The sequence below is a fragment of the Macaca fascicularis genome, chromosome 1 (genome assembly GCF_037993035.2).
Source record: "Macaca fascicularis isolate 582-1 chromosome 1, T2T-MFA8v1.1".
Lineage (NCBI taxonomy): Eukaryota > Metazoa > Chordata > Mammalia > Primates > Cercopithecidae > Macaca > Macaca fascicularis.
The window spans coordinates 107,059,184-107,071,246 of record NC_088375.1 but is presented as its reverse complement, the minus strand read 5'-3'; the positions used below and the strand labels follow the sequence as shown (position 1 = coordinate 107,071,246).

Below are 12,063 nucleotides of genomic sequence, written 5' to 3'. Positions count from 1 at the left end.
CTAAAAATACAAAAATTAGCCAGGCGTGGTGGTGCGCACCCGTCATCCCAGCTACTCAGGAGGCTGAGGCAGGAGAATCTCTTGAACCCAGAAGGCAGAGGTTGCAGTGAGCCGAGATTGCACCACTGGGCAATCTCGACTCCAGCCTGGGCAACAGAGTGAGACTCAGTCTCAGAAAAAAATTAGCTGGGCATGGTGGTGTGTGCCTGTAATCCCAGCTACTCAAGAGCCTGAGGCATGAGAATTGCTTGAACCCAGGAGGCAGAGGCTGCAGTGAGCCGAGATCGTGCACTGCACTCCAGCTTAGGCAACAGAGTGAGACCCTGTCTCTAAATAAATAAATAAAAATAATTAAAAATAATTCAACTGATAGAGGGCAATATATTTATTATTCTTATCAGTGTAGATCTAATTAGTTTCTCAAAATTGCTAACCATAGATGATACTTCAAAGTTTCCCTTCCTTGAATTCTTAAAGTTGGGAAACTAAATATCCTAAAGTCTACAAAACAAGGAAGTGAATTATAATGATAATGTGGTTGCAAATAATGTGAAATAAGCTCATTACTACAAAAAGATCTTGTTTAGTTCATGAACTGCTGGAATTCTTGGATGAGCAAATTGAAACCTCTGGGTACTTTTTAAGGATAATAAGGTTTTAGAAAAAACAATCCTTTGATCAATAATTAGAATTTTTCTGTTTAGTCCATAAACTAAATTCAGTGGAATCTAAAAAGGAATGGCTGGAAGTACAAAGGAGTACTATACTAAAGAAAATGTTATAAAAAACTGTTTTCCTACTTGTTCCCCTAAATCCAGGCATTGGATCCGGTAGATGTACTGGTTCTGTTTTCTCTTAGATGGCAGCCACACTTGTGCTATTCCAATCTTCTCTGTCTTCTCCGCACTCAATTCCAAAAAAAATCGGGAGGGCTCCAAGATCCATGGACGAGGACCCCCTTCAAATACCATTTCCTTCACAGACTGCCATGTCACCAATGCCACTTCCACAGGATTTAGAGCCTGAAGATATTTAAAGAAATTAATCCCTGACAGGTTAGGGAATTCAATCATTTTCTAAAGTGAAACACTAGTTATCTGAATATGCTGCAAATGACGTTAAACTTAATTCCCAAATTAAGAGATATGTATGCCATGCCTCTCACTTGGAATGCTTCTCAACCTAATCTGGATCCTACCTATCATTTGAATCTAACTATTAGGTTACTTTATCCATTAATTTGTGTCCAGTCATTCTAGACCACACCACTTGTTCATCCTCTAAGCTCTTACAGTATTTATCTGTACCATTCATTTGTACACTGTTCATTTCCTAATGTTATTATATGTATGTCAAATGCTATGTATAAATCTAATAATTTTTGTCATTTTCTCTAGTTATATAAACTCCTTAAGAGGAGTCAGTATCTTATACCTAATTTGTTTTCGTATTTCTCTTCTTCACTGGGATTTAGTACAATGTTGTGCACAGAAAAGGTATTGTATAAATAACTGCATAAGCATTTTTTTCAGGCTAGAGAATGAAAGATAAGATGCATAAGCATTTTAAACTGATATTTTACTACAGTATCAAAGAACTTCTGCCCTAAAAATATAAAAAAATACATCTATACACTTCACCATATTTCTCCAAGAACTTTATAAACTAAGAAGTAGACAAGATAGGTATTACTCAATTCAGTATAGAGGAGTTGTATCCCATTTATAGATGAGGAAACTGGCATTAGGGGAATGAAGTATTCTCAAATTGTAGGTTATTTTTGTATGGCACACAATGTCCACAACAGTGACTAATTTTTTTTATTATACTTTTAAGTTCTGGGATACAAGTACAGAATGTACAGGTTTGTTACATAGGTATACATGTGCCATGGTGGTTTGCTGCACTCATCAACCCGTCATCTACATTAGGTATTTCTCATAATGCTGTCCCTCCCCGACTCCCCCACCCCCCCAACAGGCCCCGGTGTGTGATGTTCCCCTCCCTGTGTCCATGTGTTCTCATTGTTCAACTCCCACTACAGTTGTTAAAACGAAGTAGAGAGTTTTAAAACTAAGTAGAGAGTTGAAGCAATTATTCTAAAAATGTAAGCAAACTATGCTTTTTTTCTGGAACTGTTCAGTCATATTTATTATTGAGTACTATTAAAACTGAACATTCCTATCCCTGATGGTAGTATTCTCTTAAATAATGTGTATATAATTCAATAAATATTCACTTATGAGGATACAGTAATAGAAATTCAAATAAAGTCTTGTCTCACAGGGGAGCCCACAATCTGGCAGAGACAGACTTAGAGTAGGTAAAGAGTACAATAAGTATTGCAAAAAGACATGTGGCCAGGTGCGGTAGCTCATGCCTGTAATCCAGCACTTTGGGAGGCTGAGGTGGGTGGATCACTTAAGGTCAGGAGTTTGAGACCAGCCTGGCCAACATGGTGAAATCCCATCTCTACTAAAAATACAAAATTAGCCGAGCATGGTGGTGCACGCTTGTAATCCCAGCTATTTGGGAGGCTGAGGCAGGATAATCACTTGGAGGCAGAGGTTGCAGTGAGCCAAGATCACACCATTGCACTCCAGCCTAGGCAACAAGATCAAAACTTGATCTCAGAAAAAAAAAAGACATGTTACAGAGTACCATACAAGTTTTTGGCCAGGCGTGGTGGCTCATTCCTGTAATGCCAGCAGTTTGGGAGGCCAAGGCAGGTGGATCACTTGAGCCCAGGAGTTCAAGACCAGACTGGCCATCATGGCAAAACTCTGTATCTACTAAAAATACAAAAATTAGCTGGGCATCATGGTGCGTACCTGTAATTCCACCCACCCAGGAGGCTGAGGCACAAGAATCGCTTGAACCCGGGGGGTGGAGGTTGCCAAGATTGTGCCACTGCATTCCAGCCAGGGTGACAGAGTGAGACTCTGTCTCAAAAAAAAAAAAAAAAAAAGAAAAGAAAAGAAAAAAAAAAGTTTTTGACAGAAGAAATGAATAGAAAAAATAAACACAGAGGTCTCATAGATGGCTTTTCTGGAAAAGCAAAACCGAAATGATTCCGTTTTCTTAGATGTATAGTCCAAAAATAACCAGACGAACTGAATTGAGCTGATAATGTAAAAGGACAAATTGAGAACTGTACCATGTACTGAAACACAGTAATGATAACAAGGGTAGAACATACATATTTTTAAACAATTTTTTTTTCATCAGGCAAGGGGAAAGACACATGACTAATATACTAGGTAAAAAAGAAAATCATCATCTTACTTCCTATCCTTTAAGGACAACTTTCATTCAGGGGAGATCTATTTGTGGACACTCAATACATATAAAATAAGCCTAAGGACAATGATAAAAGTGAGAAAAAACCTAATGGAACTTTACAGTGAGCCACAGCCAAGCACTTGCATTTAATGAGGCAAGAAGGAGGACTCACCCACCAAGCGAACTAGTGAAACATACTTGAAACTATATTTAATATATATGCTACACAATGTACAATGAGGCCAACTTAAAATGGAGATTTGAATGAATAATTTATCTTTTTTCTTTTACTTTACTTTACTTCTTTCATTAGTGTTAATATTTTTCCCTGTGGATGCTCCTTATTCCAAGAGGCATTGAGTCAGGATTTGTCAGTATCTATCAGCAAGAACTTGTAGATACCAATTTTAGCTCCTGCTGGAATCCAATAGGATGTAGAAAGCATGCCAGTCTCTATCTACTTTTATTCTGAATTGTCGCAAGATCCTTGGGGTGTCGCTTTTCCGGCTGGAAACCTCTGTGGCTGGTGGCACTTTTGCCCAAGTTTTGTTTGGGCCCACAGGGCTTGTTCCATCCACTCGGCCTGGCAGGCTGTGCTTGGTTCATGCTACCAGCCTGGATCTCACACCTGCCAAGGGTGAGCCAGGCATGGAATGGCAACAGGTGTGTGAGTGAGTGAGCATGGGGTCCAGCCACTGCACACAGTCAGGCACACCAGTTGCTGTAGTGGGACAGGTAGCTCCAGGTGCTGGCATGGGCACTGGCTCTCTGCAAGCCTGTGGCTAGATCAGGTGCATTGCAAGCAGCTTCCACGATGCCACTGGGGAACACAGTGGTGCCTGGAAGCTTGGAGACTCCAGGAACCACAGGGCCCCAAAGTGGGAGTCACAGCCCTGGCTTGGGGAGCTCCCAGGTCTCGGCTCCCTGAAGAGTCGCAGTTCTTCTCTTCACCCACAATGTGGTGAGCAAGGGGCATGTTTCAGCCCTGTTTGTGTTATAGCTCTTTCAGCCCTGCCATTGGGCAGGTCCCAAGTTCTTGTCCTGCATCCAGGAAGAATAAGGTACGCAGAACAAGTGGAGGGTGAGCCAGGTGAAGAAGAGATTTACTGAGTAACAGAATAGCTCAGAGGAGGCCCTGGAGTGGGCAGTACCTCTCTGCTGCTGGTCATCCCAGTGTCTGCAACTCTCAGAAGAGAGGAGGCCCTGGAGTTGGTAGCTCCTCTCTGCAGCTGGTTGTCCAACATCTGCCCAGCTCTGGCTGAGCCTGGAGCTTTTATGGGCATCAAAGGGGAGGAAGTCTACACTGATTGGTCCATGGGCAGCCACGGGTGGGCCCAGAAAAGGCATCACAAGTTCCCACTCTGGTCTGCGGGACTGGCAGCCTGGACCCCAGTGTTCAGGCCCTGCCTGGTCTGAAGGTAGGGCCTCACCAGGGACTGCACCTTCTGCCCAGGAACCTGTCTGCCTCCTACTGCTGTTCATGGCACCCAGGCTGTAGGTGCCAAGGGGCACCTGCAGGCCAGTGCTGAGCTGCCCTCAGCTCTCCCTTGGCTTCCCTCCTACGCTTGTTGGTGCCCAAAGTCTGGAGGGGGCCAAGGCAGCAGGGGCCTGCCATGTCAAAATTGCCCCAAGCATGTGCTCATCTGGCCAGACTGTGACAGCACCCAGGATTGGCCCAACTTTGTTCTGAGATCACAGTTGGTGCTGACAGCAGGGAGAAGCCAGGCAGCGGGAGCACGCAGAAGGGGCCTTCCTGGGCCCCCAAGAGTACAAGGATGCCTGGGTCTGCAGCTGCCATTTGGGTGGCTGCAGTTGCATGGCAAGGAGGTGGTGGGGCTGGGGCAGGGGTGCATCTCCTGCCTGCTCAGTGGAGCAGGAGGCCTGGGTCCGCAGCCATGACTTGGGCAGCCAAAGCTGCACCCAGGGAGCTCCTGCCCCACCAACTCAGAAGGAGTGGGGCTCCCGGGGCTCCCACTTGGTGTCGGCTCCAAACGTCTCCATGGAGTGTGCAGCCCCAGCTGCATCTCCCTGCTACAGATGGCGTGAGGGCAGCAGCTGCTCCAGACAGGCTGCCGCTGCCATCAGAACCACTTATCATACTATCTCCATTATAATGAACCAGTCCTTAGGGCTCAATATAACGGCTTCTGTGCTTAAAATCTGTAAGTAGATAGGGTAAAAGATGATTGACTTCCTTCCATAGGACAGAAATTATCTTTCAGAGTTCTTCAAAAGGGAGTATGCTAATATACTAATTTTGGTATTTACAGAGATATATGTGCATGTAAAAATTCAGATAACAACTTAAGATGAGCGTACTTTATGAACTTTTCTGTACATATTTTATACCTCAGTAAAAAAGAAGAAAGGGAAATATCTAAAACTTTCTGATACAACTTAAAGATATTCCTGTGAGGCAGTAAACTCCCTGGAGACTTAGGTTTGAGGAGACAGCTGCAGATCTAAAAACAAAAGAGTGGCAAGTAAAGAGAACATAAATGTCATTGATCCTTAGTAGAGACCACAGATAACTAGCAAGCCCATAAGCGGACATAGTTGAGTCCATTAAAATAAATGCCAGTTCCTTACCATGAAATATCTTACCTTTAGGGGTTCATAAGCAGCAAATGTAGCACTGCTCTCCAAGTACTTGTCACATTCACTCACACTTACTGTTACCAGAGTATGGCCGAGAGATTTAGCTGCGATATGTGTACTGGAACAATGCATTGGTCCAGGTCTTTGAATACCTGTGAATCAAAAACCATGATTTTTGGCAGGGCGTGGTGGCTCAGGCTTGTAATCCCAGCACTTTGGGAGGCCGAGGCAAGCAGATTGCTTGAGCTCAGAAGTTTAAGACCAGCCTGAAACACATGGTGAAACCCTGTCTCTACAAAATATTTAAAAAATTAGCCAGGCACGGTGGTGTGCACCTGTAGTCCCAGTTACCCAGGAGGCTAAGGAAGGAGGATCACTTGAGCCCAGGAGGTTGAGGCTGCAGTGAGTCGTGATTGTACCACTACACTCCAGCCTGGGCCACAGAGTAACACCTTACCTAAAAAAACAAAACAAAACAAATATGATTTTGGCCGGGCGCGGTGGCTCAAGCCTGTAATCCCAGCACTTTGGGAGGCCGAGACGGGCGGATCACAAGGTCAGGAGATCGAGACCATCCTGGCTAACACGGCGAAACCCCGTCTCTACTAAAAACACAAAAAATTAGCTGGGCGAGGTGGCGGCGCCTGTGGTCCCAGCTACTCGGGAGGCTGAGGCAGGAGAATGGCGGGAACCCGGGAGGCGGAGCTTGCAGTGAGCTGAGATCTGGCCACTGCACTCCAGCCTGGGCGACAGAGCGAGACTCCGTCTCAAAAAAAAAAAAAAAAAAACAAATATGATTTCAGTGGGGTAACAAGCAGTTAGTTTTCTTTTTTTTTTTTTTGAGATGGAGTCTCACTCTTGCTGCCCAGGCTGGAGTGCAATGGCACAATCTCAGTTCACTGCAACCTCTGCCTCCCAGCTTCAAGCGATTCTCTTGCCTCAGACTCCTAAGTAGCTGGGATTACAGGCACCCAGCACCATGCCTGGTTAGTTTTTTGTATTTTTCATAGAGATAGGGTTTCACTGTGTTGGCCAGGCTGGTCTCAAACTCCTGACCTTGTGATCCACCCACCTCAGCCTCCCAAAATGCTGGGATTACAGGCATGAGCCACCGCACCCAGCCACGACCAGTTAGTTTTAAAGGAAATTAAGCTACAAAAATATAAGAATTTTAATACATTAAAAATACCATCTTGGGCCAGGCACAGTGGCTCACGCCTGTAATACCAGCACTTTGGAAGGCCGAGGCGGGTGGATCACCTGAGCTTAGGAGTTCGAGACCAGCCTGACCAACATGGAGAAACCCCATCTCTACTAAAAATACAAAATTAGCCGGGCGTGGTGGCGCATGCCTGTAATCCCAGCTACTAGGGAGGTTGAGGCAGGGAGAATTACTTGAACCCCAGAGGCGGAGGTTGCAGTGAGCCAAAACATGCCATTGCACTCCAGCCTGGGTGACAGAGTAAGACTGTTAAAAACAAACAAACATACAAACAAACAAAACCCATCTTGATCTCTTACATTATCAATTAAGCCCTTTATATCAAGTTGATATCTGTTCTTTCTATTGAGAGACATATATAAGACACAGTTGTATGTACAGTGGGTATATATATATATGAGCAAAGATCCTGACTTGAAGCATTTATAGTTTCAAGGGGAAAGTGAAAATGTAAATAAGTCACTTAAAACATTAATAGAAAGTGATAAGTATTATAGAAGTCTAGAAAATAGAAAGATTATTTCAAGCTGGAGAGATCGAGGAAAGTTTAAAGTATCTCAGGCTGAGAAAACAGAATGAACAAAGAAATACAAATGAGATATAAATGAGAATATGAGAGATATATATTAGAGAATTTAAAGTAGTTGATTTAGCCAGGCATAGTGGCTCATGCCTGTAATCCCAGCACTTTGGGAGGCTGAGATGGGCAGATCACTTGAGGTCAGGAGTTCGAGACCAGCCTGGCCAACATGGTGAAACCCTGTCTGTACTAAACATTCAAAAATTAGCCAGGTGTGGTGGCACGTGCATATAGTCCCAGCTACTCAGGAGGCTGAGGGACAAGAATCCCTTGAACCTTGGAGGTGGACGTTGCAGTGAGCGGAGATTACACCACTGCACTCCAGCCTGAGTGACAGACTGAGATTCCATCTCAAAAAACAAAACAAAACAAAACAAAAAATAAATAAAAATAAATACATAACATAGTTGATTTAGCTAGAACCATATATGAAGCAAAAGTATGAAATCATGAAAACTAGGTTGGGTTATATTGTAGAGGGGTCTTGAATATCAAACTAAAAGGATTTTGACTCCATTCCACTGACAATGAGAAGTCTCTCAAGATTTTTGAGCAGAAAAAGTAAGACCAAAGTTGAGTTCATAAAGATCCATCTGATAACCATGATGATCAGAGGTAAGAACAGTCGGGAGGATTTTGTTGTCCTACATGGGAAATAAGGGGCTAAAAATTAAAATACTCTGAGAAGAGGGGAAAGATCACTTGAACCCAGGAGTGAGGGTATGTACATATGTATGCATGTAGTATAATGAACAAGGGCAAAGCAAAACTCCAATTTGATACCAAGCTTACAGACGTAAGAATTAAACAGTTAAGGTATAAAAATTATTCAGAACAGAGCTTGGCAAAGAGTAAATGCTGAGCAAATCTTAGATGCTACTACTGTCATTATATTGATGAAAAAGCAATGGGGATCAGGATCGAATATGAAGTTCAATAGCAGGAAAGGATGTTGACCTTTATTCATATTTTCTGTTTTACTAGAAAGAGCTATTTTATCCTTTTTCAATAAATTGAATGTATGCATATATTAAATGGCTCTACATTCCTCTTAGAAAGACATACGATATATATATTAGGGAAAGAAAGAAGAAAAGAGCTTGAGGCTAGAAATGGAAAACCTTACTGTGAACTAAAATCTGATATTGACCTTGCACTTGTAATCCAAGCTACATGGGAGGCTGAGAGAGCAGCGTAGCTTGGGCCCAGGAGTTCAAGGTTACAATGTTCTATGATTGCACCACTGCACTCCAGCCTGGGTGACACGGTGAGAACCTGTCTCTAATAATAATAATAATAGGCCGGGCGCAGTGGCTCAAGCCTGTAATTCCAGCACTTTGGGAGGCCGAGACGGGCGGATCACGAGGTCAGGAGATCGAGACCATCCTGGCTAACACAGTGAAACCCCGTCTCTACTAAAAAATACAAAAAACTAGCCGGGCGAGGTGGTGGGCGCCTGTAGTCCCAGCTACTCGGGAGGCTGAGGCAGGAGAATGGCGTAGACCCGGGAGGCGGAGCTTGCAGTGAGCTGAGATCCGGCCACTGCACTCCAGCCTGGGCGACAGAGCGAGACTCTGTCTCCAAAAAAAAAATAATAATAAATAAATAAATAATAATAATAATAATAATAAATTAATAAATAAATAAAAACTGGCCAGGCACAGTGGCTCATGCCTGTAATCCCAGCACTTTGGGAGGCCAAGGTGGGCAGATCACCTGAGGTCAGGAGTTCAAGACCAGCCTGGCCAACATGGCGAAACCCCATATTTACTAAAAATACAAAAATTAGCCAGGCATGATGGTGGGCGTCTGTAATCCCACGTACTTGGAAGGCTGAGGCAGGAAAATCACTTGAACCCGGGAGGTGGAGGTTGCAGTGAGCCGAGATCATGCCACTGTACTCCAGCCTAGGTGACAAACGCGAGACACTGTCTCAAAAAACAAAAATAAAAAAACAAAAAACTGATATTGTCCAGCCACAATGTTGTTCAATTTCTGTGCCTGTGTTTCTACATCTGTAAAATGAGGAGTATAACACTTACTACAAGGCATTTGACAAAATAAAGTATTATAAAGGAAAATAATATGTGAATTTAGACTACAATTGGTAGTTTCTGAATTGTTGATTGCTTCCTTAAAGACAAAGAAAGTAATCTGTCACAGTGGCAGAGTTAAAGATAAATAAATAAAGAGAAAGGATGGAGAAGGTTTAAAAAAGGCTACTTTTACCTTCTTTGAGCAGAGTAAAGACTCCTTGTTTATCCATGTTCAGATCCAAGGATAAATGAGAGCAGTCTGTGAATGCCATGACTTCTTTGGTCTCTTTATTTATGTGATACATTGCAATGGGGATTTCTACAATCTGGCCAATCTCCACATCAGCATGAAATGGTAACAGTTCCATTTTGTTCAGTTTCAGGACATGTATCTGGAGGGGAAAAATTCATCTTTCAAGAAAGTTATGTTAAAAAAGTCTTAGGAGGAGGAGAAGCAAGATGGCCAAATAGAACCCTCCAGTCCCCCCTGCAGGAACACCAAATTGAATGACTATCCATACAAGAAAGCACCTTCATAAGAATCAAAAATCAGGTGAGCAATCACAGTACCTGGTTTTAACATCACATCAAGGAAAGAGCCACTGAAGAGGGAAGAAAAGAGTCTAGAATTGCCAACATCACTCTCTTCCATTCCCAGGCAGTGGCAGCAGCCACGTGGTGCAGAGAGAATCTGTGCACCTGGGGGAGTGCAGTGATTGTGGGATGTGGGACTCTGCATTCCACAATCACTGCACTCCCCCAGGTGCACAGATTTGGAACTCAGTGCTGCCTACTACAGTGGAAAGCCACACAGGGCAGAATTCAGTCAGTGCCTGTGGAAGAAGCATTTAGACCAGCGCTAGCCAAAGGGAATGAATTGCCCATCACAGTGGTCTGAACCTGAGTTCCAGCTAGCCCCGACACTGTGGGCTAAAGCACTCTGGGATCCTAAATAAACTTGAAAGGCAGTTTAGGCCACAAAGACTGCAATTCCTGGGCAAGTTCTGGTGCTGTGCTAGGCTTGAAACCAGTGGACCTGGGATGCATATGACCTAGTGAGATACCTGCTGGGGTGGCCAAGAGAGTGCTTGTACTACTCCTCCCCACATCCCAGGCAGCACAGCTCATAACTCTGGGAGAGTTACTCCTTCTTCCTGCTTGAGGAGAGGCGAGAGTAAAAAGGACTTTGTTTTGCAACTCAGATAATAGCTCAGTCACAACAGGGCATCAGGCAGAGTCACAAGGCCCCCATTTCAGACACTAACTCCCTAAAAAATTTCTATACACACCCTGGGGCAGAAGGGAACCTGCTATCTTGAAAGGAAGGACACTGTCCTGGTAGGATTCATCATCTGCTGATTAAAGAGCCCTTGGGCCTTGGCTGGGTGCGGTGGCTCATGCACGTAATCCCAGCACTTTGGGAGGCCAAGGTGGACGAATCACCTGAGGTCAGGAGTTCAAAACCAGCCTGGCCAACATGGCAAAACCCTGTCTCTACTAAAAATATAAAAATTAGCTGGGCATGGTGGCAGGCGCCTGTAATGCCAGCTGTCAGGAGGCTGAGGCATGAGAATCACTTGAACCCGGGAGGTGGAGGTTGCAGTGAGCCTAGATCACACCACTGCACTCCAGCCTAGGCAACAGAGCAAAAATCCGTTAAAAAAAAAAAAAAAATAGCCCTTGGGCCTTGATTAAACATTTGGTGGCTGCCAGGTAGTATTTGATGCAGGCCTTAGGTGACACCCAGTGCCATGCTGGCTTCAGGTGTGACCCACTACATTCCCAGCTCTGATGACCATGAGCAGAGACTTCTTCTGCTTAAGAAAAGGAAATGGAAAAGTAAAGGGGACTTTGTCTTGGGTACCAGCTCAACCATAGTGAGGTAGAGCACCAAGTGGGCTTCAGGAGTCCCCAGTTTCAGGTCTTGGCTCCTGGATGGCATTTTTGGACTTGCCCTAGGCCAGAGGGGAGTCCACTTCACTGAAGGGAGAGACCCAGGCCTGGCAGCATTCACAAGCTGACTGAAGAGTCTTTGGACCTCGAATGAACATTAGTAGTAGCCAGGCAGTATTTGCCATGGGCCTGGGGCAGTGGTGCCCACAAGGAGAGACTCCTTCAGTTTGAACAAAGGAGAGGCAAGAATGAGAAGGGGGCCAGGTGCGGCGGCTTACGCCTGTAATCCCAACACTTTGGGAGGCTGAGGTGGGTGGATCACTTGAGGCCAGGTGTTCAAGACCAGCCTGACCAATATGGTGAAACCCCATCCCTACTAAAAATACAAAAATTACCCAGGTACGGTGGTGCATGCCTGTACTCCCAGCTACTCGGGAGGCTGAGGCAGGGGA

General features: G+C 44.4%; 1 protein-coding gene across 2 annotated transcripts in view; it reads right to left on the bottom strand.

The window, feature by feature from the left end:
* NUP210L (nucleoporin 210 like) overlaps nt 1-12,063 on the bottom strand; it is a 166,798-nt gene that overhangs the window by 106,453 nt on the left and 48,282 nt on the right. For both annotated transcript variants that reach the window (XM_045362680.3, XM_045362683.3), the window contains exons 13-15: nt 9,912-10,110; nt 5,887-6,032; nt 801-1,022 (exon numbers count right to left, since the gene is read on the bottom strand). In XM_045362680.3, the coding sequence (XP_045218615.2) occupies nt 801-1,022; nt 5,887-6,032; nt 9,912-10,110 (567 nt within the window). The remainder of the gene's footprint in view (nt 1-800; nt 1,023-5,886; nt 6,033-9,911; nt 10,111-12,063) is intronic.